The sequence below is a fragment of the Eulemur rufifrons genome, chromosome 23, assembly GCF_041146395.1.
Source record: "Eulemur rufifrons isolate Redbay chromosome 23, OSU_ERuf_1, whole genome shotgun sequence".
Classification (NCBI taxonomy): Eukaryota; Metazoa; Chordata; class Mammalia; order Primates; family Lemuridae; genus Eulemur; species Eulemur rufifrons.
In genome coordinates this window covers 21,343,155-21,369,612 of record NC_091005.1, presented here as the reverse complement: position 1 = coordinate 21,369,612, position 26,458 = coordinate 21,343,155, and the positions used below count along the sequence as shown (strand labels likewise).

Genomic DNA, 26,458 nt, shown 5'->3' with positions numbered 1-26,458 from the left:
ATGTGGGTCTGCGCGACTTTGGCAACGCCCAACGACCATCTTCGGCCGTAATGATTCTGGGCTGGACTTGGCTGTGAGTTCAGCCCTGGGCGACCTCGATTCTCTGTAGTAGGGCTGCATCCATCCCTGCCTGGAGCCATCCTCCCGGCGACGGTGATGACGCAGCCCTCGGCACAGCCGGGTGGACCCCGGAGCTGCTGACCCCGCACTTTCACTCGCCCAGAACCGACGCCTGGGGCAAGGCCCCGTCCCCTTCCCCCTGCGGCCCGCGGCGCTAGTCCCCGCCCCTCAGTGCTGCCTCATCCGGGCTTCAGGCTCGTCCACAGGTCCACGCCCCTCTCGCGCGTCGCCCCATCCGCTATCGCGCCAGGCCCGGGAGTCCCCGCCCTCCCGAGCGTTGCCCAATTAGGCTCTGCCAGGACCCCCCACCCCCGCCCGGGCCCCGCCCCCCGCCCGGGCCGCGCACTACTCCTCCGGTCCGGGTGGCCGAGGCGCTGCGCGCCCACCCTCAGTACCCTGCGAACATGGCGCTGCGAGCGGCGCAGAGCGTGCGGGCTTTGGCCTGCAGCCTGCGCTCGGCCTCGGCGCCCACCGCGCGCTGCCCGCCGCGGCCCTGGCGGCTGGGGGCGGGCGCCGTCCGGACGCTGCGCACTGGACCGGCTCTGCTCTCAGGTGAGCGCAACAGGCACGTGGGCGAGCCGGGCTCCTCCCTCGCGCCTGAGCCCGCTCTGCCGGGGCAGGGCTGGACGTGGAGAGGGTCGAGTTCCCCCACTCCTCAGCCACCCGCGCGGAGCAAGCGCGAGTCCTGCCCCACGCTTCTGTTTCTTGTCGGGATCCCTAGATCTGTGGCCGCTTCCCCCTCCGGAACAGGCGTGCGGAGACGCGAGCGGTCTTTGTACATGGAGCGGGAGGGAGAGGCCTGCAGGACCCCGGGCGGTGGTGTGCGGGCTGGTCTCCGCAGGGAAGTCGGCCGCTCGCGCTGCAGTAGCCAGGCCGGCCTGGGCAAGCTTCTCAGTGACCTTAGGTCATCTTGCGTTTGTGTGCATCGTTGAGACCCTAAATGTGGAGGTCTTTAGTTTGCTAAATGGACCACTGGTAAGAACACCGAAGTAAAATTAAAGCAGAAGCACTTATTAAAATTAAAGCACTGGATCTAGATTTTTACTAGTTAAAACTAGCATAACGTTGAAGACTCAGCCATTTTCATAAAAATAGATTAAAGTCTTCTGGACTCTACAGAAGTTCTGCTAAAGTTTATATTGAGTCATTCATGTGTTGGAGCCGAAGTGAGGCCTAACTTAAGTGGACTTGGAATAACTGGGAGACCTGCCCATAAATGTCTTTTCCATTTGTGCTACTTTAGCACAATTAGCGCAGCAGAAAAACAGTTTTCTTTCTTTAGGCGCAAATACTTGACACAAACTGCGCCTTGTAAGAACTCAGGCTTCTCAGCGGCCATAGATCTGTGATGGCTGCTGTCTCATTAAATTCGTTGTTTTAGAAACCTGTTTGAACTGGAATTGTTAATTTATTGCAAAGTTTGATGGATAAAGATTTACTTCTCTCTTGCTAATATTCCCTCAGCTCTGTTTGTGATACATATCAGTATCAGTACATAACCAATTTGAATACAAGGGTAAAAGCATTTCCCAGATAAGAATTGAATTCGAAATCTGTGGTTTTTGTTTTATTTTTACTGGGTGTTGCACTGTCTCTAGCTGTTAGCATTCTCTAGATATCTAGTTAAATATTGACCAAAATATCAATGCCCACGATCTGGTTAATAACACAACTAGGTTTTTAATAGCAGACAAACCCCACTTCCAATTCTGGTTCTTCCTCTTAGGAGGTATGTGATCTTAGAGTCTCTTAACTTCTCAGAATCTGTTTCCTTTATCAGAAAAGTGGCTATAATACCTACCTCACAGTTTTGGGGAGGATGAAATGAAATAATGTAACTGGTGTACATATAGCCTGGCACATAATAAGCACTTGATAAATGTTACTTACTGGTTATTAAATATTAGTGTACCAAGAAAAAAATTGACCGTTATTAATATACAGTATATTTTATCCGACTAGTGACCTTGAAAGGAGGAAAATGCAAAATTTTCATGAATCCCTCACAACTAACTAATTTTCTAGGGCCCAAAATCAAGTTTTTCAAGGTCCAGTTAAGAATTATTTACCTAATCTCCTGTCCACTTTTTCCTGTTTGGCCAGGGTTAAAGGACAATTGTACAATTCATTGTCTTTAGCCTAAATAGCATGCCTAGTAAAAAAAAAAGATTTGGGGACTTGGAAGTCAAGTGGACCTAGTGCCCTGAGCTTAGTAATGTTGCTGGCTTCTCTAAACTTGTGGTTGCTCAGTTGCTAAAGTGAGTGCCAGAGCAACCTTACTCCTAAGATTATCTTTCCAGTTAGGCAAGGTGGCAAGGCCAAAATCAGGACGGTAGTCTCAGAGAGGTCGAAATATTTATAATTGTCTAGCCCTTACTTTCAAAAGGTATATTAGCTTTAAACTGCTCATAAGTGGTAATGTGATTGGACAGTTCTAGCATTGCAAGAGAATGAGAAGGAGAATTGAGTCTTGTAGCCAAATAACTATACCGTCTATTTTGCCCAGAATCCACTTTTCTTGAACATTAAAAAATTATTTCACTCCAATTTTTGAATGCTTACTATGTGCCAAGCACTGTGTTTAGAACTGGGAATACAAATGAAAACGAGATAAACCCTGCTCTTCTTGGCTCTGCACTCACAATCTTCTTCCTGGGGGAAACTGACAAATGGTCTATACCATGTAGCATGTAAAGTAGTGTGAGTGTTTGGGGTGGGTCTGATGGGCAGAGAGTGGTGCAAGGTGCTGTGAGAGCATGATGAATGGCCCAAAACCCCAGACTTGGTCAGACAAGTCTTTGGGCAGGAAAAGGCTTCTAAATTGAGACCTGAAGTAGTTAGAATAGGTGGTAGGGAGAATGTTTCAGTCAGAACTTTATGGGCCTGGCATGGTGGCTTAAACGCCTGTAATCCTAGCACTCTGGGAGGTTCAGGTGGGAGGATCTCCTGAGCCCATGAGTTTGAGGTTGCAGTGAGCTATGATGATGATGCCACTGCACTATAGCTGAGGTGACAGGGAGACCCTGTCACAAAAACAAAAACCTTATATACAAAACAACCTTTCTTACCTAAACACCGGATTGACCTGAGGCATTCAGTTATTAGTGGAATGAAACAAAGTAAGTTTCTTTGTGACAGATGTTGTAACTTCTACTGAAGGATATACGAATTTAGAAAGGTTTGTAATGATTAGGGGAAAAAGACATAAATAATAATTTATACACTTACATTCTGTTGCATGTTGGAACTGTAATCAAAGCAACTTAATGCTGCTTTAAATAACAACTACCTTTGGGTAAAGGGTAAGAATGAATCAGCAAGGCTTACTTTAAAATAGTATTTGAATTAATGAACCATTTTCCTATTAACTTCTGTTGCATTGTTTTTGGAAAAATACTTGGCTTCAGAATGTGAAATATTAATACATATAAGAATATAGCATATGCTTTTTTGAAAAAAAGTTCCTTAAAGCAAGTACTTTTAACTTTAAATCCTAAATAACTTTTTTTTATATCTCTTGAACATTGAACATTGGCAGTCTTTATTCCAGGAATTCCTGAATAGTTTGACCATATCTTTAAAGAGAAGTTCACAGAGTCAGAGGCTGACCTGTCCAGCAAATGTTGAACAGAGCGTGACTTTGCACCAATTAATGGCTTAGCTCTGAGGTGCCTGTTGAGTTCTCATCTTAGTTTTCTTGTTAAACGACAGTAGACACTTTATTCAAGGGCAGGCTTAAATTTGATTTAAGTAGAATTTTAAGAACTTATTCAAATTATAATTACTCTAGGAGGTCAGTTTCATTCCTGCAAAATTTCCCTTTACAACCAAGCTTCAGTGAAGCTCTCTTAGGTCAACTCTACTTAAAGAGGCATATTATTGTTATTTTTATTTTTTTGGTTAAAGTTTCTTATATAAGCAGTCTTTATGCTGCCTCCCAAAACCCTATTACCCCAAATCTGTTGTCACAGGACAGACCAATAATTTTTTTAATTCATTTTTTTTTTTGTTTTAAAGTTAGGTTTTGATCCCAGGCCCTAACTTCAGTGCTTGTTCTCGTTTGGTGTTTTTTTTTTTTGAGAAAGAGTCTTGTTCTGTCACCTGGGCTACAGTCTAGAGTACCATGGTGTCAGCCTATCTCATAGCAACTTCAAACTCCTGGGCTCAAGTGATCCTCCTGCCTCAGCCTCCCACCTCGGCCTCCCAGGGTGCTGGGATTACAGGTGTGAGCCACTGTGCCCAGTCCAGACCAATAATAGTTAAATGTGCATTTGAAATGTGCTCCAAATTTTTTGTGATTTAGGCTAAGTAATGTTAAAGCAAATAATCTCCAAAAAATGCCCAAGGTATTCAAATCAAGGCAATTTTGCTTAAATGACACTACTGTTTAGAAGATGTGCCATCTTTACACATGATCTTTGTGCTTTCCTGGGCAGTGTACTATTGAAAGGCAGTGTCAACAAGTCAAACACAAATACTGGGGAAGTCAGCAATGATAATGAAAAGTGCTTTTTAAGATGTGATGTCACTGCTTTTCTGAAATACCTGTCTTCTGTTTTAGTGCGTAAATTTACAGAGAAACATGAATGGGTAACAACAGAAAATGGTGTTGGAACAGTGGGAATCAGCAATTTTGCACAGGTATTGGATTGTCTTAAAATATTTGAGTGCTCTCAAATAATTTGGATTGTCTAAACCTTTTAAAAATTGTTTAATCCACCTTTGAATCTGTTTAATCTGTACTTTGGGCCCCTTAAAGGCCCTCAGAAGAAAATAAATGAGAGGTAAAACATAATTTAGTTAGGGCATTATGGTATTTTAAGAGATGTTGAAAGGTCAGTACTTAAAGTAGGAAACCTAGCTTATTCAAAAAAGAGATGTGTTTGTTTTATACCAGGGAGTTAAAGAAGGAAGAAAAGAGCAAGCCAAAGGGCTGTAGTGTCACCAGCATATTGTGGGTACACTGATACATACATACTGGACCAGGGGGACATGAAGGAAGATCTAAATAGGCCAGATTTCACCAGGGGAAACCTTTTATTTAGCCTATCTTTTCTCTATTAATTCCTCTATCTCCACTGATTTCCATACTGAGATGTTGTTTAAAAGAAAATGAGAAGCCAGATATTAATAGCATGGGTCAGTGATTTTCAACTGGATGTATGTATCGGGTGAGGCAGAAGGGCAAAAGAGGATGTTAACTGATGGCAGTACAGCCATGTGTCACTTAATGACAGGGATATGTTCTGAGAAATACATCATTAGGTGATTTCATCCTTGTGCGAACATCACAGAGCGTAAACAAACCTAGATGGGATAACCTACTACACACCTAGCCTACATAGTATAGCCTATTGCTCCTGGGCTACACACCTGTATAGCATGTTACTGAATACTGTAGGCAGTTATGACACAATGGTAAGTATCTGTGTATTTAAACACATCTAAAGATAGAAAAGGAACAGTAAAAATATGCTACAGGTTGAGCACCTGTAATCTAAAAATCTGAAATGCTCTAAAATCTAAAGCTTTTTGCACACTGACATGATGCTCAAAGGAAATTTTCAGATTTTTGCATTGTACTATCCTCAACTCAGCCGATTGAGTATAGTACAAATATTCCAAAATCCAAAATCTGAAACACTTCTCATCCCAGTCATTTTGGATAAGGGATATTCAACCTGTAATATAATCTTTTTTTTTTTTTTTGAGACAGAGTCTCACTCTGTTGCTCAGGCTAGAGTGAGTGCCGTGGCGTCAGCCTAGCTCACAGCAACCTCAAACTCCTGAGCTCAAGGGATCCTCCTGTCTCAGCCTCCCGAGTAGCTGGGACTACAGGCATGCGCCACCATGCCCGGCTAATTTTTTCTATATATATTTTTAGCTGTCCATATAATTTCTTTCTATTTTTAGTAGAGGTGGGGTCTCGCTCTTGCTCAGGCTGGTCTCGAACTCCTTAGCTCAAACGATCCGCCCACCTCGGCCTCCCAGAGTGCTAGGATTACAGGCGTGAGCCACTGCGCCCGGCCTGTAATATAATCTTATGGGACCACCGTTGCATTTGCAGTCTGTCGTTGACCAAAACATCATGATGTAGTGCGTGACTGTGCACACAATTCTTCAGAAATGTTGGGTTCTTGGGTATTGAGAATCTCTGACAATTGTGTGTTCATTGGCATATCTGTGCACCTACTATGAGGTGCAGTACAGGGCAGGGTAGTTTGTGAAATATTGTATCAGATGTTGTGCTTACTTCCTGGAGTTTATCTATGAGGCGAATCGCCTGCATGGAAATGACATACAAACTTTACACAGTAGATGTCACCTGAGTGGTACAAAGGGCTGTAATTCACTCACCTGATAGACCACTTTCTGAAGTCAAGGTCTTCAGGGACTACAGGGCATGGGGACTATGATTTGTAGAATGAGTAGGATTTCAGCAAATGCAGTAGGGGTAATCGTGTAAGTAGAATTGCAGAGGTAGAAAAGCACAAAGTGTGTTTGTGCTCAGAAGAGCTAGTTATCTTGCTTGGAGAATGTGGTTTGTGACAGGGGTCACTACTGCCTATGGGCCCAGTGTGGCTGGCAGCCTGTTTCTTGCAGCTTCTGAGTTAAGAATAGTTTTTACATTTTTAAAGGGGTATAAGGAAAACAGATGGCTGTGGCCCCTCAAGTATAAAATATGTAGTGTTATCTTAATTATAGGGGATTCAGTGTTTGGCTTGTTCCCATTTATTGGAGACTAATTTGACATCTTAAAGGTTTTTGGTTTTGTTTTGTCTTGTTTTATTTAGGAAGCTTTGGGAGATGTTGTTTACTGTAGTCTGCCTGAAGTTGGGACAAAATTAAACAAACAAGGTGAGTGTTTTTCTCATCTTAGAATGTCATGATTTGTGCCATGAATTTTCTTTACCTGACCTTTACCTTGAATAACTTATTTGCACCCAGGATCAATTAGAGTGCTTTTAACTCATATAACAGAATATTCAAATAAAAGCAGTTTAACAACGAGGGTTTATTACTATCTTATACAGGCAGTCCAAAGATAGGTGGAAAGACAGAGGGTTATCAAAGACACAACTTCTTTTTCTATTTTTTCTGCCTCTGTGTCAGAGGTCACAAGATGGTGGCAAAATCCACAGTAATCACATTCTGAAATGATAATATCCAAAAGCAGAAAGGGAGGGGCAAGCTCTCTTGTCTCTCTATTGAGAAGGAACATGTCAACCATCAGTCTCTTGGCAGATATTTCCTTACATTCCATTAGCCAGGTCTGGGCTGTACTGCCATCTCTAGCTATTAGGGATGGTGGAAGGAGAATGAGGAGTATTTTCAGACTTTGTAATAGAAGGTAGGAAGTAGAGGAAAATGGCTCTTAACAGCTCCTGCACATACAGTTGAGGTCTATTAAGTTTTAAAAAGTAAAATCAGCCTTTTTTTTTTTTTTTTTGAGGCAGTAGACAGTATCCAGAAACAACATGGGCTCAGGAATTAGAACCTGGTCTTAAATCCTGACCCCACATCTTGTCAGTTGTATGACTTTAGGGGAAATTACTTAATTTAGGTATTATCTATAAATTAGGATACTTAACTCAGAGAGTAGCTGTAAGGATTAAATGAGTAGAAGGCCCAGCATAAGAGCAGTGCTGAACAAATGTTAGCTGGTAGTATCAGGAATATTATTCACGAGGTCCTTGACATGTATAAGATAGTCCTACAGAATTTAAGTATCTGTTTTCTAAATGTCTTTGACAGTATTGGCCCTATCTCTTTCTGCTTAGTTTTTTCCACATTGTATATCTTGAACTTTTTCAGCTTCCTAGCTCTGAATATCCTGTTTGGCCGTTATATAATAAACGTCATATCTCTTTTTGTGGGTCTTCCTAGATTGATTTCTTAAGACCTTTGATGTGACTGATAATCATTTTATTTTATTTATTTTTTGAGACAGAGTCTTGCTCTGTTGCCCGGGCTAGAGTGCCGTGGCATCAGCCTAGTTCACAGCAACCTCAAACTCCTGGGCTCAAGCAATCCTCCTGCCTCAGCATCCTGAGTAGCTGGGACTACAGGCATGCACCACCATGCCCCGCTAATTTTTTTCTATATATATTTTTAGTTGTCCATATAAATTCTTTCTATTTTTAGTAGAGACGGGGTCTCGCTCTTGCTCAGGCTGGTCTCGAACTCCTGAGCTCAAACGATCCACCCGCCTCGGCCTCCCAGAGTGCTAGGATTACAGGCATGAGCCACCACGCCTGGCCAAGTCATTGACTTTTAACATTTAATATTTTCTTTAATTTTTTCCATTTAGATGAATTTGGTGCTCTGGAGAGTGTGAAAGCTGCTAGTGAACTCTATTCTCCTTTATCAGGAGAAGTAACTGAAATTAATGAAGCTCTAGCAGAAAACCCTGGACTTGTTAACAAATCTTGTTATGAAGATGGTAAGTTGTTGCCAGATATTTTTCAAGGGATTACTGCTATGGTTAACATTTAATCTAGAGTTTAAAGCAAGTTTAGTTGATTGTGACTTCATATTTTTCTACTTCTTAGTATTAAATACAGATGTTCTGCTTTAAAAAGGAAAAAAAAGATTATCTGAATACATAGGGTTATATTTAAGATCCCTGACAATAAAAACATTGCCTTATTTTGCAACTGATGCTTGTTTTTGGTGTCAGTTGCAGATTCCTTGGTTGTTATGGTGTAAACACCTACAAAGTATTTACCTCTTGAAACTTAAACCATCCACACATATTGTTTGATGTAGGTGGTGATAAAATAAAATATATTGCATTAATTTTTTTCTCACATTTTCATTTTTATGTAATAATAATGTAGTGAGTAAGCTAACAGCAGTATTCTCCATTTTATGGATGAATAGAGGCTCCAAAGGATTTATCTGTCCATATCACATGGCCAGTAAATGACAAAGTTAGGATTAGGTTGTAGTTCTCCCTTGCCTATCACGTAGCCCTTCTAACTCTACTCCTGATTAATCTCAATGCGCGTTGGTGTTCCTTTTGTTAAGGAATATACAACTGCCTTGTATATTTGAATTACTTAAAGATTTAAATGTCAATTGTTGATGCTTATAAGCCAAGAGTTCTCAATCCATTATGGCTATAATTCTATTCAGCTTCAATATATATTAATTCTGAAGGCTAAAATTGAAAGGTTCCATGAACAAATACTATATGTGACTTATGTAAAGAATACTAGATTGATTTTGAGGCATGAAGAAATTTATTTTACATTTTGGATGAATATGACTTTTTAAAAAGTTAATTTGGAATATAAGATTATTTTTTGGTTGCAGGTTGGCTGATCAAGATGACACTGAGTAACCCTTCAGAACTAGATGAACTAATGAGTGAAGAAGCATATGAGAAATACATAAAATCTATTGAGGAGTGAAAATGGAACCCCTAAATAAACTAGTGTGAAATAACCCAGCATAGTTGTCTTAAATTAGTGGTGGATAGACCACTTAAAATAGCAACTATTCTCAACACTGCTAATGAAAGAAAATACTCCTTAACTTTCTAGTGATTGTAGATAAACAAAATATGTATCTTTTTCGCAATACCCTATGATTTTTAGACTAGTGTCTGGTATTCAGAATTCATCAAATTATCTGTGGTAAAAAACTAGTTATAAAAATTATGTAATTCAAGGATAACATTGCTATCTTAAACCTTATATAATACTGTAACTTGCTTACATCCATACCAGGATTTGGGTTGAAATACTTAATGGTCTTTCCACTGGAAATAACTAGGAGTGAAGAAGCTCTCTTTGGTTGTACAGTATCAAATGAAGAACGTTATTATCTTAATTTTGCAATATACTGCATTTGCTGGTGCTATTTTTATACAGTGAGCAACAGCCTTGCAGCAAAACAATAAAATACTCACCTTCTTTATTAATCATGTTGTTTTGATGTTAATATTTAATTTAGTGACTATGCTAGTATTTGTGAAAATGCTAACTTAGCTTATGGAAAATTATTTTTTAAAAGGAAATTTAAGCCATAACATAATCAAAAATATATCACTGACTTTGTTTTCCTGGCATGCTAGGTTAGAAGAGAGAAGAGAAAAAAACAAAGGTGAAAGTTTTGATCAGCATAGCACACAGTATTCTTACGAAGTTAAACCACAGTCAGACTGCTACTTAACTAATGGGAGAAGTGAACACAGTGAGGCTTTATAAGCTCAGATACTGACTTGGTGAATATTCTTTGAATATGCTTAAGCATATTTACAGTGCCAAAAGGTATCTTCACGTAACTAATATAGCAGACTCTCTAATTTAGCCAACTGTAATATGCTGATATTTTGGGGGGTGGGGTTATGTATGCACACATGCAAATATATGCATACAACACAAAGCAAGAGGAGCATTTTCCTATCTTTTTCCTATATGAAAAAGAGAAGTATTCAGATACTACCACCTTCTGGTGGTGACTAAACAGCAAATATGAGAACCTAGATAAATAACATTCAGATCTTTACTGTTCCTCAGCAGAAGAAACCATTCTTTCCAGGACTCTGCTGAAATATATTTAAAGATTTAACCTTTTGTTTTGAAGGCGCTCTCATATATTACCATCTTTAATTTTCACAACAGCCAGAGTTAGGCAGGACATACCCATTACTACAGCCATTTCACAGATAAGGTGATGGGGAGAGGGTAAGAAATTTGCTAAATAGTTGGGAACATGGTAAGGATTTTTACATTTCCTGGTCTCCTCTTATCAGTCCCTTAGCAAGTGTTATTATAAAAATACTTAAATGGGCTAGGCCTGGTGGTGCTTGCCTGTGATCCCAGCTACTCAGGAGTCTGAAGTGGGAGGTTTGCTTGAGCCCAGGAGTTTGAATCCAGCCTTGGGCAACACAGCAAAACCTCATTTCTTTAAAAAAAAAAAAAAATTATTTTAAGTACATAAATGGTAATCTTGTCAGGGGTGGGTTGGGGGAAAATGAATGTTCTAAAGGTGGGAAGCGGAAATGGCCATTCTAAGTGAAAGTACATCAGTGATTATAGTCTCTAGAAAAGGTGGGCAGTTTATTTTCCCTTCCCAAAGACACAATTACTCTGTAACAACCACTCTGAGCAGAACATACTGCAACTTGCTCTTTCATTTTAGAATATAGAACCAAGTTTACTGCCATTTCTGTCACAGTGCTGCCGAAAAGGCTTTGAATGGCCCTCCAAATTGACTGAATCAATAGCATTTGATTTCTTCGACCTCATGTTCCTTTTGAATTGTTTTGGCCTTAATAGCTTAATAAAATTTTTGAAGGATGCTAATAACTAAACCTTCAGAAATGGAATAGGTTACTCTTTTTTCTTATGTCACCGTCCAGGTAGTTTGAAGTATTTAACAGTTGATGGTTTTAGGTTCTTAATAAAGAAACCACTAGAGGGCTCTCTGCATAGGCATGCATGCTAGTGTGAAAATGAGGCTAGTGTTTCAGATCAATTCCTCAGCAAATCAGAATTTCTGAATTTGTCCGCATTTCTACAGTTTTTCTGAAGCTACAAGAAAGTACAGCCCACCTTAAGTTTTGAAAATTATGCTAACTATAAGTATGCCCTTTTTACTGTATTCTTTCAGACTGAATCACACACTTTCCATCTTCAGAGAGGGCCCGCTTCACACTGATTAAATTCCTGTCTTCCCTGCAAAAGGCCTTTACTACTGACCACCTACCCTTGTCAGTCCTTCCTGTTATTTTTTCTTTAAATAGATTTTATTTTTTTAAGAGCAGCTTTAGGTTCGCAGTAAAATTGAGCAGAAAGTACAGTTGCATATATTCCCTGCCCCCATCTTTCCCTGTTCTTGAAACATCTCTTTTGCTATTTGGAATCTTATTCCACTAGTTTCTGGTACCTTGATTCAATCTCTGTTGGCTTTTTATAAGCTTGACTGGCCAAACACTTGTCCCTTAACGTTTCTCCTCAATCATGCTATCAGGCTTTTACCTGCTAAATATCAAAAGTGATCCCCAGCAGATTTCACACTGAGGTTATGCAGACACAATCAGCGCGAAGGAAATTGGTTTCCAGATCTTCCAACTTCCACACGTACTTAGGAGAATGTGCTTTAGTCAACCTGTTTAATATTCGTATAGTAAACTTCAGTTAAGCTACTCCCCGGAAACTGAGAAAGTAGCTTTTTGACCTGAGTAACAAATCCAAATCCTTCTTTTAATCGGGTAGTTTCAAACTCTCTGTATTCAACAGAATTAAAGGAGGACCAAACCAAATTATCAACTGATAGGACATTAAATTCAACCTACTACTGTCCCAGTCAAGTGAGGGACGCTGCCATGAAGTTTCGGGCCTTTGAAGTTTGCGCTAGTGGGAAACTAGCAGGGCAGTTCTCAACGCGGGCGGGGGCGACTCTGCCCCTAGGAGTCGGCTGGCAAAATCTGGGGGCGTTTTAGGCCGTCTGGCATCTGCTGTGCATCCTAGAAGGCACAGGAGAGTCCCCCACAGAACTAGCGCGCCCAGACGCCGGCGGTACCAGGTTGGGCCGGCTGCCTCAGCAGCTGCAGTTCGCATCTCCAGCCCCACCGTCCCCGTCCCTGGACTGCCGTCACGGCTAAGCGTACCTCTGTAATGAGCCCTCGGTCTCTAGGAGCTGCGAGGAAGCGCGCGCCCCGCCGTCTGCCGCCAGCTCGCCCCGCCTTCAAAGTCGGCAACACCCCCTCCCGCGCTCGGCTTTGTGGCGCGGGGCGGCGCACGTCACTTCCGCTGTGAATCCCGCGGGCCCGCCCCCAGCGCGGCCGTCACCTAGGCAACGGCCGCCAGGCAGCCCGTCTGCTCGTAGCGCTAGCCCGCTGGCCGGGACTAGCTGGCGCGGGGCCTTCCACCTCGCCCAGCCCCTCATGCGGGTGTGAGAGGCCGCTTCCCCGCACCCGGGGCAAGGCCTTCGGCCACTGCACGGGCGACAGAGCGAGAGGCCCTGCGCCGTTCGGAAGGAAGCGACCCTCTGACTTGGGGAAGCAAAAGGGACGCGGTAGTGAGGACTTGGGGCGGCACCAAGGTGGGCGGGGCGGCACCAAGGTGGGCGGGGCGGCGGGAGGAGCCGTTGGGGGCGGGGCTCTTGGTTGTGGGGCGTGGCCAATGGAGGAAGGGGAGGAGATTGGTGGGACAAGCGGGGACGTTTTCCCGAATGGGATAGCTGTTGGAAGAAGGGCTTTGTGGCACGGTAGGAGCTGCTGGAGGAAGAAGAGCTGGATGAGGAAGAAATGGGACCACAGAAGGAGAGGAGGAGCCTGATGGAGAGGCCTGCAGGGAGGGGGCGGGCCTGTTAGAGGAGGAGGAGCAGCCAGGTGTGCTTTAGGCGCTACAGGTGGAGTGTATGTGTTTGATGACTTACACTTTCCTGGAGACTGTAAGCTGTATGAGAGCTGAGAAGACGGGTGTTGCTTTTTATTTTAATCCCAGTACTAGGCACTTAGTGAATTAATTAGTGTGAGTTGAAAAGGGGGAAGAGTTGAAGACTGGGACTGGAGCAGGGATGGTTTAGAAACCGTGCTCCTAGGGATCTTTCTATGAACACTTAATCAAAGTTGCTGTGCTCTCTAGGCATGTCATAAGCAAGACACGAACTATTAAACATGGGAAGATAAGATTTATACTCTTGGAAATGTGAACAAATTGTGCAAGTTGGTGGTGCATGTGCTTAACTTTGAAGCAAAGATTCAACTCCTTGTCCGGTGTGTCCCAAAACTGTCAGTTAAATAGGACTTCCGGCGGCATTTTCTTGTAGAAACTACGTTACCAGTGATCAGCATGCCCGGGCTGTTCTTCAAAACCTATCTAACTGGTTCATATGAGTGACGATTAGATCTGTATTAAGAAACTTAATTTCCACCATGGCTATCAGTGTTTCTATTCATTTATTTCTTCATTCAACACATATTGTGAAGGACTTACAGGAACATTGGTTCAAACTCCAACCGAGATTACCAGAAACCCATCTTTCCCTGGCTCTGAAGTTCTTTTTTTTTTTCCTCCAAGAGAATATGCCCCTGGCTGAAATTTTAAAAATATATTGAAGATTCCTTTAAACCTGTAGCTTCTAGGAAGATGAGGGTGTGGGTACAGCATAGAGCCAGTGAGAAGTTGGGGCAAGGTGATAAGGGGTTTTCAGGAATTACGACCTGCTTTTGACATAAACAGTCTGCTTTTGACATAAACAGTCTGCTTTTTTTTTTTTTTGAGACAGAGTCTCACTCTGTTGCCCAGGCTAGAGTGAGTGCCGTGGCGTCAGCCTAGCTCACAGCAACCTCAAACTCCTGGGCTCAAGGGATCCTCCTGTCTCAGCCTCCCGAATAGCTGGGACTACAGGCATGCACCACCATGCCCGGCTAATTTTTTCTATATATATTTTTAGCTGTCCATATAATTTCTTTCTATTTTTAGTAGAGATGGGGTCTCGCTCTTGCTCAGGCTGGTCACTAACTCCTGAGCTCAAACGATCCGCCCACCTCGGCCTCCCAGAGTGCTAGGATTACAGGCGTGAGCCACCACGCCCGGCCAACAGTCTGCTTTTGACTGGGCGTTGGCCTCTTTTGGCCCATCAACATTCCTCCCACCATTAGTCGATTGGGAATGTGTTGATCAAGTGTAGGAATCTAGGGTAAGGCATTTGTGACCTGACTGTATAGACAGACAATAGCAAAAATATGTTACTTGTGCCACTATTATTTATTTCCTGGCAGACACCATTAATCAAACACAGAACTTTGTCCTTCAGTGGTCAGGTCTTAACATGCTTCTCCACATACCACTCTAGGTAGCCACACTGCTTGCTTGGAATTGACAATTTGAAACCTGTTCTTTTATACTTGATATAGAGAATAAATGTAAAGAAAGTGAGACATCAACGTAAATGTAAATTTCCATAACTCTTCGTAGGTTCCTTGTTTTTTTAAGTTAGGATTACCTAAATTGATGAATCTGGACACCTTTAGATGAGAATTAGAAGTGTAGGCCAAATAATTGTATAGTGAGGTTAATTTGCAGCTTGTTGAATAATTACTAAGTGTCCCAGTGGAAGGGATATCCATAGGACATTGTCCTTTACCCTGTCCTCTTCAATATCTTTGTCAGTGATATAGTTGAAGATACAGAAGATATGCTCATGGAATTAATAGAGTCTTAAAGCAGGAAGGAATGGCCAAACTGTAGGATGTCAGAGTCAGATTCTGAATTATTTAAGCAGGTTAGATGATAGTCCAAAACCAAGAAGGGGAAATTTTACAAGGATCTTACATGTTTGTAGGTCTACATCTAGCTAAAAGAAAGAGAAGGAAAAAGGAAAATCAACAGCATGGAGGATATAGACTGAAGAAGACAGGGATTTTTAGCCATTCATGTGAGAAAAATGTCTAGAAGTTGTAGTTGACCTCAAGCTCAGTGTTAATCATGATTGGGTTATAGCTTTTTTTTTTGAGACAGAATCTTGCTCTGTCGCCCTGGGTAGAGTGCAGTGGCATCATCATAGCTCACTGCAACCTCAAACTCCTGGCCTCAAGGGATCCTCCTGCCTAAGCCTCCAGAGTAGCTGCTACTACAGGCCCCTGCCACCATGTGTGGCTAATTTTTATATTTTTGGTAGAATTGGGGTCTTGCTCTTGCTCAGGCTGGTTTCAAACTGCTGAGCTCAAAGCATCCTCCCGCCTTGGCCTCCCAGAGTGCTAGGATTATAGGCGTGAGCCTCTGTGCACTTTCCTTTTTCTGTGTTTCTTGGCAGTTCAGTAAATTCCATCAGGTGGCCTTGTGTATCAACTTACAAATAATTGGACAATTATTTATGGAGTTCCTCTAAATTGCCTTCATGAACACTAATACCTGGTTTGTTATGCCTTTTTTGTACACCTGGTTTTTTTTCAGTTAGTCCTTGTTCAAGATCTTTACTCCGACTTAAACTATGTTATCCATCTTTTGATATATTTATTTCAGTTTGCTCAAGGTCAAACTTCATGGTACCCTGGCTTCCGCCATTATTCCACATTTCATTTTTTGAACCCCTCTGATAACATAATGGCTTAAAAATTTGTTATGGAAAATTTCACGCACATAAAAGTAGAGACAATAGTACAATTAATCTCTAATAGTACAGTTAATCTGCAATTACATGTCTTCATGTCCGTCTACAACAAACAGAACTCATGGCACTTTTGTTTCATTATTGCCTCCCTAATCAAAACCTCACACCCTATCTAGCAGGATTATTTTGAAGCAAGTCATAATAGCGTATGTTACTGGTGAAATAAACCACCTTACGGTTCTTTGGCTAATCATTTGTGTTGTGTTTCTGTCCTTAAATGCTACTAGAAAGGACATTTTCTGGATCATGGTGAATTTCCATAAGCTGTATTTCTTAGACTCTCATTCACTTCCTTTATTTCATTCCCAAATATCTTAAGTTCTTTGATCAGTTTTTCTTTGGCTTTGTTCTTATTTATCCATGTACTTTGGGGACTTAGAGCTCAGTCAACAATTTCTTTGTATATTTTGGTTCTAGTTACTTCAACAGCTTGTATAATCGAGTTTAATACCGTCTGGCCTACATCTGTGAGCTTTCCTGCTTTGTACTTCAAATACATTTTTATAGTTGCTTCTACAAATGCATTTCCCATGGCAACATTTTCACTGTGATCTTTGTGTTTTCTTGATGAGGTGGAAAACATTAGTATGGACTTTGATGTATGCTTTATACCCATGATTCTCAAGCTGAATCAGGTTGTAAAGCTCAGTGGAAGCCAAGAAATGGATAGCATGAGCTCTTGATTGACTTCAAATCTGTAAGTTAGGCATAATTTACTATCAGAAAATATTACATGAATGCAGATTTCTGCATTCCAACATAAAAGTAAAACCGCACACAATTTGCAAGAATCACACATCCATCCACTCTCTTAGTTGATCTTTGATTGCTTTTTGTACATTTCTATTTGTCTTCTGCTAACATGAGCTGGAAGACAAGAATTGGTAATAAAAGTGCATTTATAGGAGGAAAGCTTAAAATTAAGACTGTTCTATCTAGTAACTGAATTTCTTTTTAATTAGGAAAAGACCACCAATATTCTCCTTTAATAGTGGAGCATCCTGATCCTGCTTGAAGAACACCAGAGTTCTGAAGGGGCATCTAGTGATCTGGTATGTAGTCATCTGACCTTTTGACTAATATTTCTGTGTTTACTGTCTCAGGGATGATTCTTAGTTTGGGTTAGGAGGCGTCAGTAGAGCTCTCATGAACCCCCATTACATGAGTAAAGCACTTATAAACATGTAGTGTTTATAACAAATAGGTAAAGTGTATAAAACCATGCCTGGCACATGGTAAGAGATACATGATAGTGTGCGTTTTTATTAAATTATTATTGTTACCTGGGTTTATATTGCTACTTTGTAATAGAATGGGACCAGAGCCTCTTCTGGTACCGTCACTGGGTTCAATTTTTACTGCAGAATAGAGGTTTACCCAGTATCATATCTTTTGGCCTCTGCTGTTTCTCTATATATACTACCTGGTGTCCCCTCAGATTTCATATATTCCCATGGTGCATGAGGAACAGTTGAAGGAGCTGGGGATGGGTACCCTAGAAGAGAGAAGAGCACATGGAACTGTTTAATAGGGTTAAGGCTGAACTATATTCCTTTGCATGGATATGCCACATTTTGTTTATCTGTTCATCTACTCGTAAACAGTTGGGTTTTTTCCACTTTTTGGCTATTATGAACAATACTTCTATGAACATTTATTTTATTTATTTATTTATTTATTTATTTTTGAGAAATAGTCTCAGTCTGTTGCCCTGGCTAGAGTGCCATGGCGTCAGCCTAGCTCACAGCAACCTCAAACTCCTGGGCTCAAGCAATCCTTCTGCCTCAGCCTCCCGAGTAGGTGGGACTACAGGCATGTGCCACCATGCCTGGCTATTTTTTTCTATATATTATTTTTAGTTGTCCAGCTAATTTATTTCTATTTTTAGTAGAGATGGGGTCTCACTCTTGCTCAGGCTGGTCTTGAACTCCTGACCTCAAGCGATCCTCCCGCCTTGGCCTCTTAGAGTAGCTAGGATTACACGCATGAGCCACTGCGCCTGGCCTGCTATGAACATTTATGTACAAGTTTTTGTTTGAATGCCTGTTTTCGGTTCTCTTAGGTATATTCCTAGGAGCAGAATTTCTGGGTTTTATGGTAATTCTGTTTTATTTTTTGAGTAGCTACCAAATCATTTTCCAGACATTTCCAAAAACCAGTTTTCATTCCCACCAGCAATGAATGAGGGTTCTGGTTTCTCCATATCCTTGCCAACACTTGTTGTTTTGATTTTTTTTTGAGAACCAGTATTTATTTTGGGGAATGGAGCAGGGACAGAGAGGTAGAGGTGTGGGAAAGGCAAGGAACTGATCGACATGGCCTAGACTATGTGCCCCACCAGGTTCCCAAGAAGATTGTGGATGCCCAAGCCAAATATCAAGGGTTGCTGGGAAGGGGAAAAGGAGGAGGGCAAGGAGGCTGGAGGTGCATAAATCGTACATATCCACTACAGTTCTCTCAGGGGTAGCACAATATCATTTGGACGTTTTTGGAGTCAGAGGTAGTGATGCTCGAACCTGCATTCCTTACTATGCTCTGTACCCCATCGCAAGAAACAGAGGCTGTGCTAGTGTCTTCCTGTCGTTTTTTCTTCACTCCTAACGTCAGACTTTAATTTAATCCATTAATTAGTCTTTTGGGTTTTTTTGTTTGTTTGATTGTTTTTTTTTTTTTTGGAGACAGAGTCTCACTCTGTTGCCCAGGCTAGAGTGCCATGGCATCAGCTTAGCTCACAGCAACCTCAAACTCCTGAGCTTAAGCAATCCTTCTGCCTGAGCCTTCCAAATAGCTGGGACTACAGGCATGCGCCACCATGGCCAGCTAATTTTTTTTATATATTATTTTTAGTTGTCTGGCTAATTTATTTCTATTTTTAGTAGAGACGGGGTCTCGCTCTTGCTCAGGCTGGTCTTGAACTCCTGACCTTAAGCGATCCTCTCCCTTCGGCCTCCCAGAGTGCTACGATTACAGGTGTGAGCCACCGCGCCTGGCCAATCCATTAGTCTTTAATTAAAATTAGCCTTACCTTTTTTTTTTTTTCTCGAGCCCTATGGAATGTTGGAAAGCCTTATCTTTTATAATGCCAGTGGTTGGCAATGGATAGTTTCATAATATTTATTCTTAGTCTATTCCTGGATGTCTTGAAAATATTTCACCTGAGTTATTGAATTGCTTTTTTAAAAAATTAATATTAAAAACTAAGTTTAATCTACATTTTCAGACTGCAAGAAGATGTTAAATACTTTAAGCAACCGTCACAGTAATGGATCTCTGTCAGAAAAATGAGACTGATATAGAAAATAGTAAAAATAATGAAATTCAAAGCACAGAAGAAACCGAACTCACCTGTACTTGTCCAGATGAAAGAAGTGAAAAGAATCATGTTTGTTGTCTTCTCAATATCAGTGACATTACACTTGAACAAGATGAAAAAGCCACTGAGTTTAGCATCGGGACTGGATGGGAAGAAGCGGTGAGTATCTTCTTGAGTTAGATCTCTTGCACATCAATGTTTTGATGCAGAACATTTCTTTTTCAAAAATAGTTAATATTACCAAAATATGTAGCAGCATCAATGAAATATAGAAACTCTCAGAACACAGGTCAAATGTTATTGATGATAATAGCAGCACCTGTTATTAGGTATTTTTGGCCACTTAGCATGTGGACAGCGCAGTACTAATGCTTTGCGTACATTAATTCGTTCAACCTCTCCATAGCCATTTGAGGCAGGTGTATTAACGGCCTCACTTTTTGGATAAGGATACTGAGTCACCCAAAAGATGAAGTAACATGCCCACGATCACCCAGCCAGAAGTGGCCAAGGCAGGGCTTGAGTCTGGGTCTTCCGAACTGCAGAACCTGAGCTCTTTAATGGCTGTGCTGAACTCCCTGGGAGAACTGGGGTTTCTGCCCTGGTGGTTCTACTCAGAACTCTGTGGGCTTCTTCTTAAACTATTCTTAGAATCAATAATAGAATGCTAAATTTAAAGTTATAAGGAAACTTGGTCTTTCCGGTGATTAAACAGGATTGCCATATTAAGCAAATGAAAATATAGGACACCCAATAAATTTGAATTTCAGATAAATAATCCCTAACTTATTTAGTATAAATGTGTCGCAAATATGGTCCTGTATTTTTATCTGGCAACCCTGTTTTAATGGTGACCTGTGGCAAGGTCAGCCAGGGGACTCTGGGCATGGATGGGGCAGGTATGCCTTGGGCATGCAGGACTCCTCTGCACCCCAGGAGCTGCCTCTGCTCATGGCTTTGCCTCCAGCACCTCAATGCAACAGTCTTCCCCAGGACGTCCCCATGGCAAACAGAGACTGGTGGTACAGGAAATCCTTGTAGGTGGGATAAACATAAACAGCGTTGATTTTATTTTATACTTCTGATTTAAATGTACATCTGAAAAGAAATATAGTTAACACATCAGAGGGATAATTTACAAATACTATTGCTTAGCATTTTAATACTACCAAATACTATTGCTAGTATTTAGGATTATCAAATACTATTACAAATACTCTTACTTAGTATGAGGCTAAAATAGGTATTAAAAGTTTTCTTTTGGCTGGGTGCAGTGGCTCATGCCTGTAATTCTAGCACTTTTGGAGTCCAAGGCGGGAGGATCGCTTGAGGCCAGGAGTTCAAGACCAGCCTGGGTAACATAGGGAGACTGTGTCTTTACGAAAAATTAAAAAAATTAGCCGGGCATGGTGGCATGCACCTGTAGTCCCAGCTACTCAGGAGGCTGAGACAGGAGGATCGCTTAAGCCCAGGAGTTGGAGGTTGCAATGAGCTATGCTCGAGTTACTGTACTCTAGCCCAGGTGACAGAGCAAGACCAATATTTTTATTTTTATTATTTATTAATAATATTTTTATTATTAAAAATAAATAAAAGGTTTTTAAATTTTTAAGTGAGTCAATTTTAAGAAAAATATTGGTTCACATAAGACTGCCAAAATGGGGATGTGGCCAAAATTGGGGCAACTAGAGTTTGGGCACCTTGGCTAGAAAGTAACATGTTCTTTATTTGCAGGTCCAAGGCTGGGGAAGGACTTCTTCAACTGCCTGCATCTGGCCAAGGAAGAAACTAAAAAAGGCGAGGGTAGGAGAAAGTGCCAGCAGTGGCTGCTTAGTCTGTGTGAATCTCTCCCAAGGGAGCCTCGAGGCCAGGCCTCCTACAGAGGCTGGGACATTAGAGGCAGGGGCTGACACAGAGGCCGGCCTGGGGAAGGATCGGAACAGCCTCTCCCAGACCCAGGAGTCCCCCCAGGTCTCTAGCACTGCTTCCAGGGAGATTAGTAAAATCTGCTTTCCCACCTACATTCCTGGAGAGAGAAAAAGTGTGCAAATCAAGGAGTTTATTTTGTGCACACGAGACTGGGCCGTCCCTGAGGCCATTAGGGGCAAGGCCCCCAGCAGTCCCGGGGGCGGCGCTGACAGAGGGCTCTCCATCTCACATGCCCTGACCCCCAAGGCCCTCTTAGTTCTGCCCCCCTTGAAACCTTCACTCCCCAGTGGCTTGGATGTTCTGGGTAAGAAGAGTAAGAACTTTTTCTTGCAGTCAGAAGAGAAGGTGCAGTCAGGAGAGAGTGTGGAAAAGGATGAGTGTGTGGCTTGTGCATATAGATTGAAAACGGTTGACCGAAAAGGTGAAAAGAGACCTGTTGAGCTGGCCAAGCACCTTAAGGACAATGGCACGCTGCCCTTCCCTTCCCCCGTGGCCCAGCGGACGTGCCTGTCGGCCGATCCCCAGCGGTGCTGCCTGCCCTGTTCCCTCCTGCCCGAGAAAAACCTGGCATTCCCTCCCAACCCCAGCAACGTGCGCTATCTCGCCACCTTGCGGCTTTTGCAGAAACAGAGAGTGCAAAACTGCAAAGTCAAATTCAAAGCCAAGGAGCCGAGACCTCCTGTGAACACCCAAAAGCACGTTCTCACAGAGGCCAAGCAGGAAAACAGGCCCCAAACACTGGACACCAAAGTGTTCCCAAGCCCAAGAGCTCTCTTGCCGTCCCTCACAGTGAGCAGAGTTGTCATTCCCGTCGCCACCCACAGGGTCCTCTGAGACGGCATAATAGAATTCCATGGGAACGAGCCCTGCTTAAAATTCTGAAATTCATTCATCCTTTCTCGTGTTCTCCTCTCTCTCCTACTACCTTCCCCATTCTCTCTCTCTCTCTCTCTCTCTCTGTCCTCCCCCCTCGGCCCCTCACTTTCTCTTTCCTCTTCTTCTCTTGTCTTCTTTCCTCCCCCACTTTCTCTCATCTCTCTCTCTTTTGTTTTTTTACTAGAAGCAGAGGAAATTGAAGCTCATTGGATGGGTTTTGACTTTTTCTCTGAAACACCATATTCATGCGCTTCTGCTGCTTAACCATTCACAGAAGGCAAGCTGGCCACACCCGCCCAGCCTCTGCCTGCCTTACCTCCACTCCAAGTGGAAGCTGCAGGAAAGGTGGGGAATACGTGGGGCCTCGCTCTGTGCTGCCCCCGTGCCAGCCCAGAGCTGTCTGGCAGGGGCTGCTTCTGCGCACCCCACTGCCTTAAGCTAAGGACGCTGGCCTGGTTTAGACCCAACTGCTTCCTGATCTTTTGAACCAGGCAGATGTCTGCCTGCTGCCTCATTTTCTTCTGCAACAAAGATCTGAAGCATTACTTTAATAGAAAACCCCAGCCTGTGTCCAAGTGAATATCCTTGTGTCCAAATGTCCGCGGTATCATGTATCCTGTGTATCCAGGGTGCCACATCCTCCTGTTGTTTCCATGGATACACACTGTCCATCATCTCCTGTGTGTCCAGGGTGTCATGTCCTCGTATTGCAGCCTCACGCCAATCTCTATGTCTGGAAGTTTTAGCCAAAGCTCTACAAAATCCAGCCTGGGAAGCAGGTTAAGAATGAATTAGTTTTTTGGGGAAAAAAAGTCACAGTGATTATCATTACCCCACATGCTTCCTCTGGTCTCACCTTGCATCTCATATTTGGAACCCTCAAGCCCAGACATTTATGGAACGGGGCTGTTCCTTTCTCCCTTCTCTCCTCCCTCTGCCTCTTACTTTAGCCCAGTGCATATTCCTGAAGTTGTATCCAAATTAAACAACGTTTGTGAATGAGTTGTATTTTAAATACCAGTGATGTTGCTATGTAGACGGATGCTCTGACAAACCATTCTGTGATACAAGTAATCATTAAGCTGCTTTGAATTGCATAGTTTGAATTTGCCTAAGGTAGGTTGTACTTGAACTTTGGACTTTCCATCCTCTAAATGATGGAGGGGACAGAATATATGACTGTATTTGTAAACAAACTTCCCATAATTGGTCTTCGTAATGCTTTGTTAGCCTAGGGTTTTTTTGTTTTTAAGAAACACCAGAAATGTTAGAATGGCTGTAATTCAACAGTCACTAGAAGGTGTATTTGCCTACTGAGGTTGGACACTTACAATCTAGAAGCAATCGTTAAGGTTTTTCCCCCTTCTCCCCTGAAAAAAGAAACCCTCTGGATTCTGTCCTAAAGAGGAGTCCCGATTTCCCAGTTTCTGGACAGTGGGGTGTTGGACCCGGTACTGTCTGAGGACCTTCGGGTTCTGGCGTTCTGCCCATCTAGGCAGTGGTTTTTCAAGCCCCCCTTTTTAAAGCAGCAGGATAATTAAGCTCCGTGTGTCATCAGTCCAAAATGTGTGTTTGGAGGAGAGTGCCCGCCTACTGAGGGAGGGCCCAGGCCCACCGACTCAGCCCAAGGGACTTACCTTCTGAGAGCTTGAGGCAGTTTGAAAACACATGTCTAAGTTGCAATGGAATTTTTTTTTTTTTAACGAAAAAGTCTTTTGTTCAGATAAGAAATGTAAATTCTATAGATTTTGGTATTAATATATTAATAATTTAGAATTAAGAGGAGGGCCAATCTGAACAAAGGTAGGGCCCACATTTACTGCAGATTTGTAGTATCCTTTTTGAGCAAATAATTGGCCAACAAAATATTGACTAAATATTCCTTCGTGAACAGATTAAGAACGTTCTGCCTTTGGCATCTCTTTGGTTTAGCAGTTATTCAAGTACCCGATAAAGCCCCTCTGGTATCTATTGCATTAGCCCAGGCTTCGCCTGTTAGTCCGGGGATAAAGTCACTGCCTCAGATTTGTTCAGATTAGCTCAGGACATCCAAGCTGGTTCTTTGCTGTCCAAGTCTGGATAAAGGTTAAATGTTTCATAGAGTGCAGTTTCCCACTGGGATTCTGAGTCACTGACAACACATGTAGGGTGAATCCTGCATTTTAAGAGTTAAGCGCGTTGTGATGTGGGTGCTAACAGCCTTTCCTACCTCAAGGTGATGGTCTCAGTTAGGTTTTGGTTTCTTTAGTCCTCTCCACACCAAGCACAGAGAGTTCTGCATTTCATTCCTCGTTCTATTACATTATATTTGGAGATCTCATCAGTAAAACTTTCCAAACTCCTGTTTTCTTGAAATCTTAAAAGTGACCAGGCCGGGCGCGGTGGCTCACGCCTGTAATCCTAGCACTCTGGGAGGCCGAGGCGGGCGGATCGTTTGAGCTCAGGAGTTCGAGACCAGCCTGAGCAAGAGCGAGACCCCACCCATACTAAAAATAAAAAGAAATTACATGGATAGCTAAAAATATATATAGAAAAATTAGCCGGGCATGGTGGCGCATGCCTGTAGTCCCAGCTACTCGGGAGGCTGAGGCAGGAGGATTGCTTGAGCCCAGGAGTTTGAGGTTGTTGGGAGCTAGGCTGATGCCACAGCACTCTAGCCTGGGCAACAGAGCGAGACTCTGACTCAAAAGAAAAAAAAAAAAGTGACCAAGTGGAGTTCTGGCAGCATCCCACACAGGGTTCCCGCAGGGCCTGAGGTCACCTAGTGGGTGAGGCCGGGGCTGAGGCCCAGACGAGGTGAGGCAGGGACAGAGGGATGGGAACCCCTCACCCCCAGCAGACAGAATGCGAACCTTACAGAGAGATGAGGGGTGTCACCTTTGAAGGGCAGCGGGAAGATTTTAAGTCAGAATAAGGCCTGGTTCCATTTGGACAAATACTCCGAAAGACTTTCCCTAATTTTTTAGTTTTATCCTTTTTATTCTGTACTTTGCCCCCTATAGGGGAATTTACCTGCACTTCAAAGACCATGCTACACAGTGATTTGAACTCAGAATCAAATTTGCTTTTGGTCTCTCCCTCTGAGCTCAGGAGCTTTAAGACCCCCAGAGACCGCAGAAGCCCCGGCTCATCTCAGCTAAATGACAGCACTGAAGTTGCGTTGCTCGGCTGCGGGCCTCACATCTGGGGCTTTTCCGGATGTCTGGGCTTGGGTCCAGTGCAGCTTTGGTGCTGTCATTTAGGGGTTAGTCATAAGCACGCCAGGGAAGAAAGAAACAGAGGGGCTTCTTGACTGATAGAAGACGAGGGCTGTTCCTGGTACCACAGAGAACACTCTTCTGCTGTCTGCCAGGCAAACTAGGACCGCCGGAGCCAAGAGAGGATTCAATGGCATGCTCGTAATTACTAATCGAAACTCATCCTTGAGTCCTAGTAACCAGTAAAGTTATACAGTCATTCCACTTGAATTTGCAAGTCATTCTTTCTAGGAATTCAAAGCCTCTAGCCAGGCACGGTGATGGCAACTTGTAGTCCCAGCTACGCAGGAGGCTGAGGCAGGAGGATGGCTTGAGTCCACGAGTTTGAGGTTACAGTAAGGGATGATTGCACCACTGCACTCCAGCCTGGACAACAGAGCCAGACCCTGTCTCAAAAAAACCAAAAAAAAAAAAACAAAAAAAAACCCAAAGCATCTTCCCTTCCCAGGCATTATCTCTTTTTATCCCGAGCATATGAATGAGAATCAGGGATCATTTTCCTCCTTTGACCCAAGGAGAAATTGATCAGCAGAGGGTTGAGTTCGGTCAGGCCAGCGTGGGGGTCTGCGGCCTGGGGACCTGGAGGCTCAAGTATATTTCACAGGTGGGGACATTTGGGGTACTGGATGGAAAATATCACATAAGGCAAAAGGAAGGCTCAAGAATGTCATTTCTTCCTGTAAAATGGGAACAGCTTTCAGACACAGGATGTGCTGAAGATGTTCAGGTAATGTATGTTAAACTCCAACAGAGATTTGTGTTTTTCCTGAACGTGTTGATCAGATCAAATACAAAAAGCTGGGTAATTTCCCTCTAATGAATGACTTGTTTA

The 26,458-nt window shown here is 42.7% G+C and overlaps 2 protein-coding genes across 2 annotated transcripts; both read left to right on the top strand.

Annotated features, from left to right (window-relative positions):
- The first annotated feature begins 448 nt into the window (after nt 1-448).
- GCSH (glycine cleavage system protein H) lies at nt 449-10,015 on the top strand. Its single transcript, XM_069456342.1, has 5 exons — nt 449-672; nt 4,682-4,761; nt 6,915-6,978; nt 8,432-8,563; nt 9,439-10,015. The coding sequence occupies exons 1-5, from the start codon at nt 525-527 to the stop codon at nt 9,534-9,536; spliced, it is 522 nt and encodes a 173-aa protein (XP_069312443.1). The 5' UTR covers nt 449-524; the 3' UTR covers nt 9,537-10,015.
- A 9,498-nt stretch (nt 10,016-19,513) lies between these two features.
- Nucleotides 19,514-22,443, top strand: C23H16orf46 (chromosome 23 C16orf46 homolog). The gene is made up of 2 exons (XM_069456541.1): nt 19,514-19,723; nt 21,299-22,443. Exons 1-2 carry the CDS (start codon nt 19,514-19,516, stop codon nt 22,325-22,327), a joined length of 1,239 nt encoding a protein of 412 aa, XP_069312642.1. The 3' UTR covers nt 22,328-22,443.
- The last annotated feature ends 4,015 nt before the right edge of the window (nt 22,444-26,458 follow it).

Coding starts and splice junctions, on each gene's coding strand:
- C23H16orf46 (XM_069456541.1), top strand. CDS start 19,514: ATGGATCTCTGTCAGAAAAATGAGACTGATATAGAAAATAGTAAAAAT. Junction 19,724..21,298: donor GGACTGGATGGGAAGAAGCG/GTGAGTATCTTC, acceptor CTTTATTTGCAG/GTCCAAGGCTGGGGAAGGAC.
- GCSH (XM_069456342.1), top strand. CDS start 525: ATGGCGCTGCGAGCGGCGCAGAGCGTGCGGGCTTTGGCCTGCAGCCTG. Junction 4,762..6,914: donor GAATCAGCAATTTTGCACAG/GTATTGGATTGT, acceptor TGTTTTATTTAG/GAAGCTTTGGGAGATGTTGT. Junction 8,564..9,438: donor CAAATCTTGTTATGAAGATG/GTAAGTTGTTGC, acceptor TTTTGGTTGCAG/GTTGGCTGATCAAGATGACA.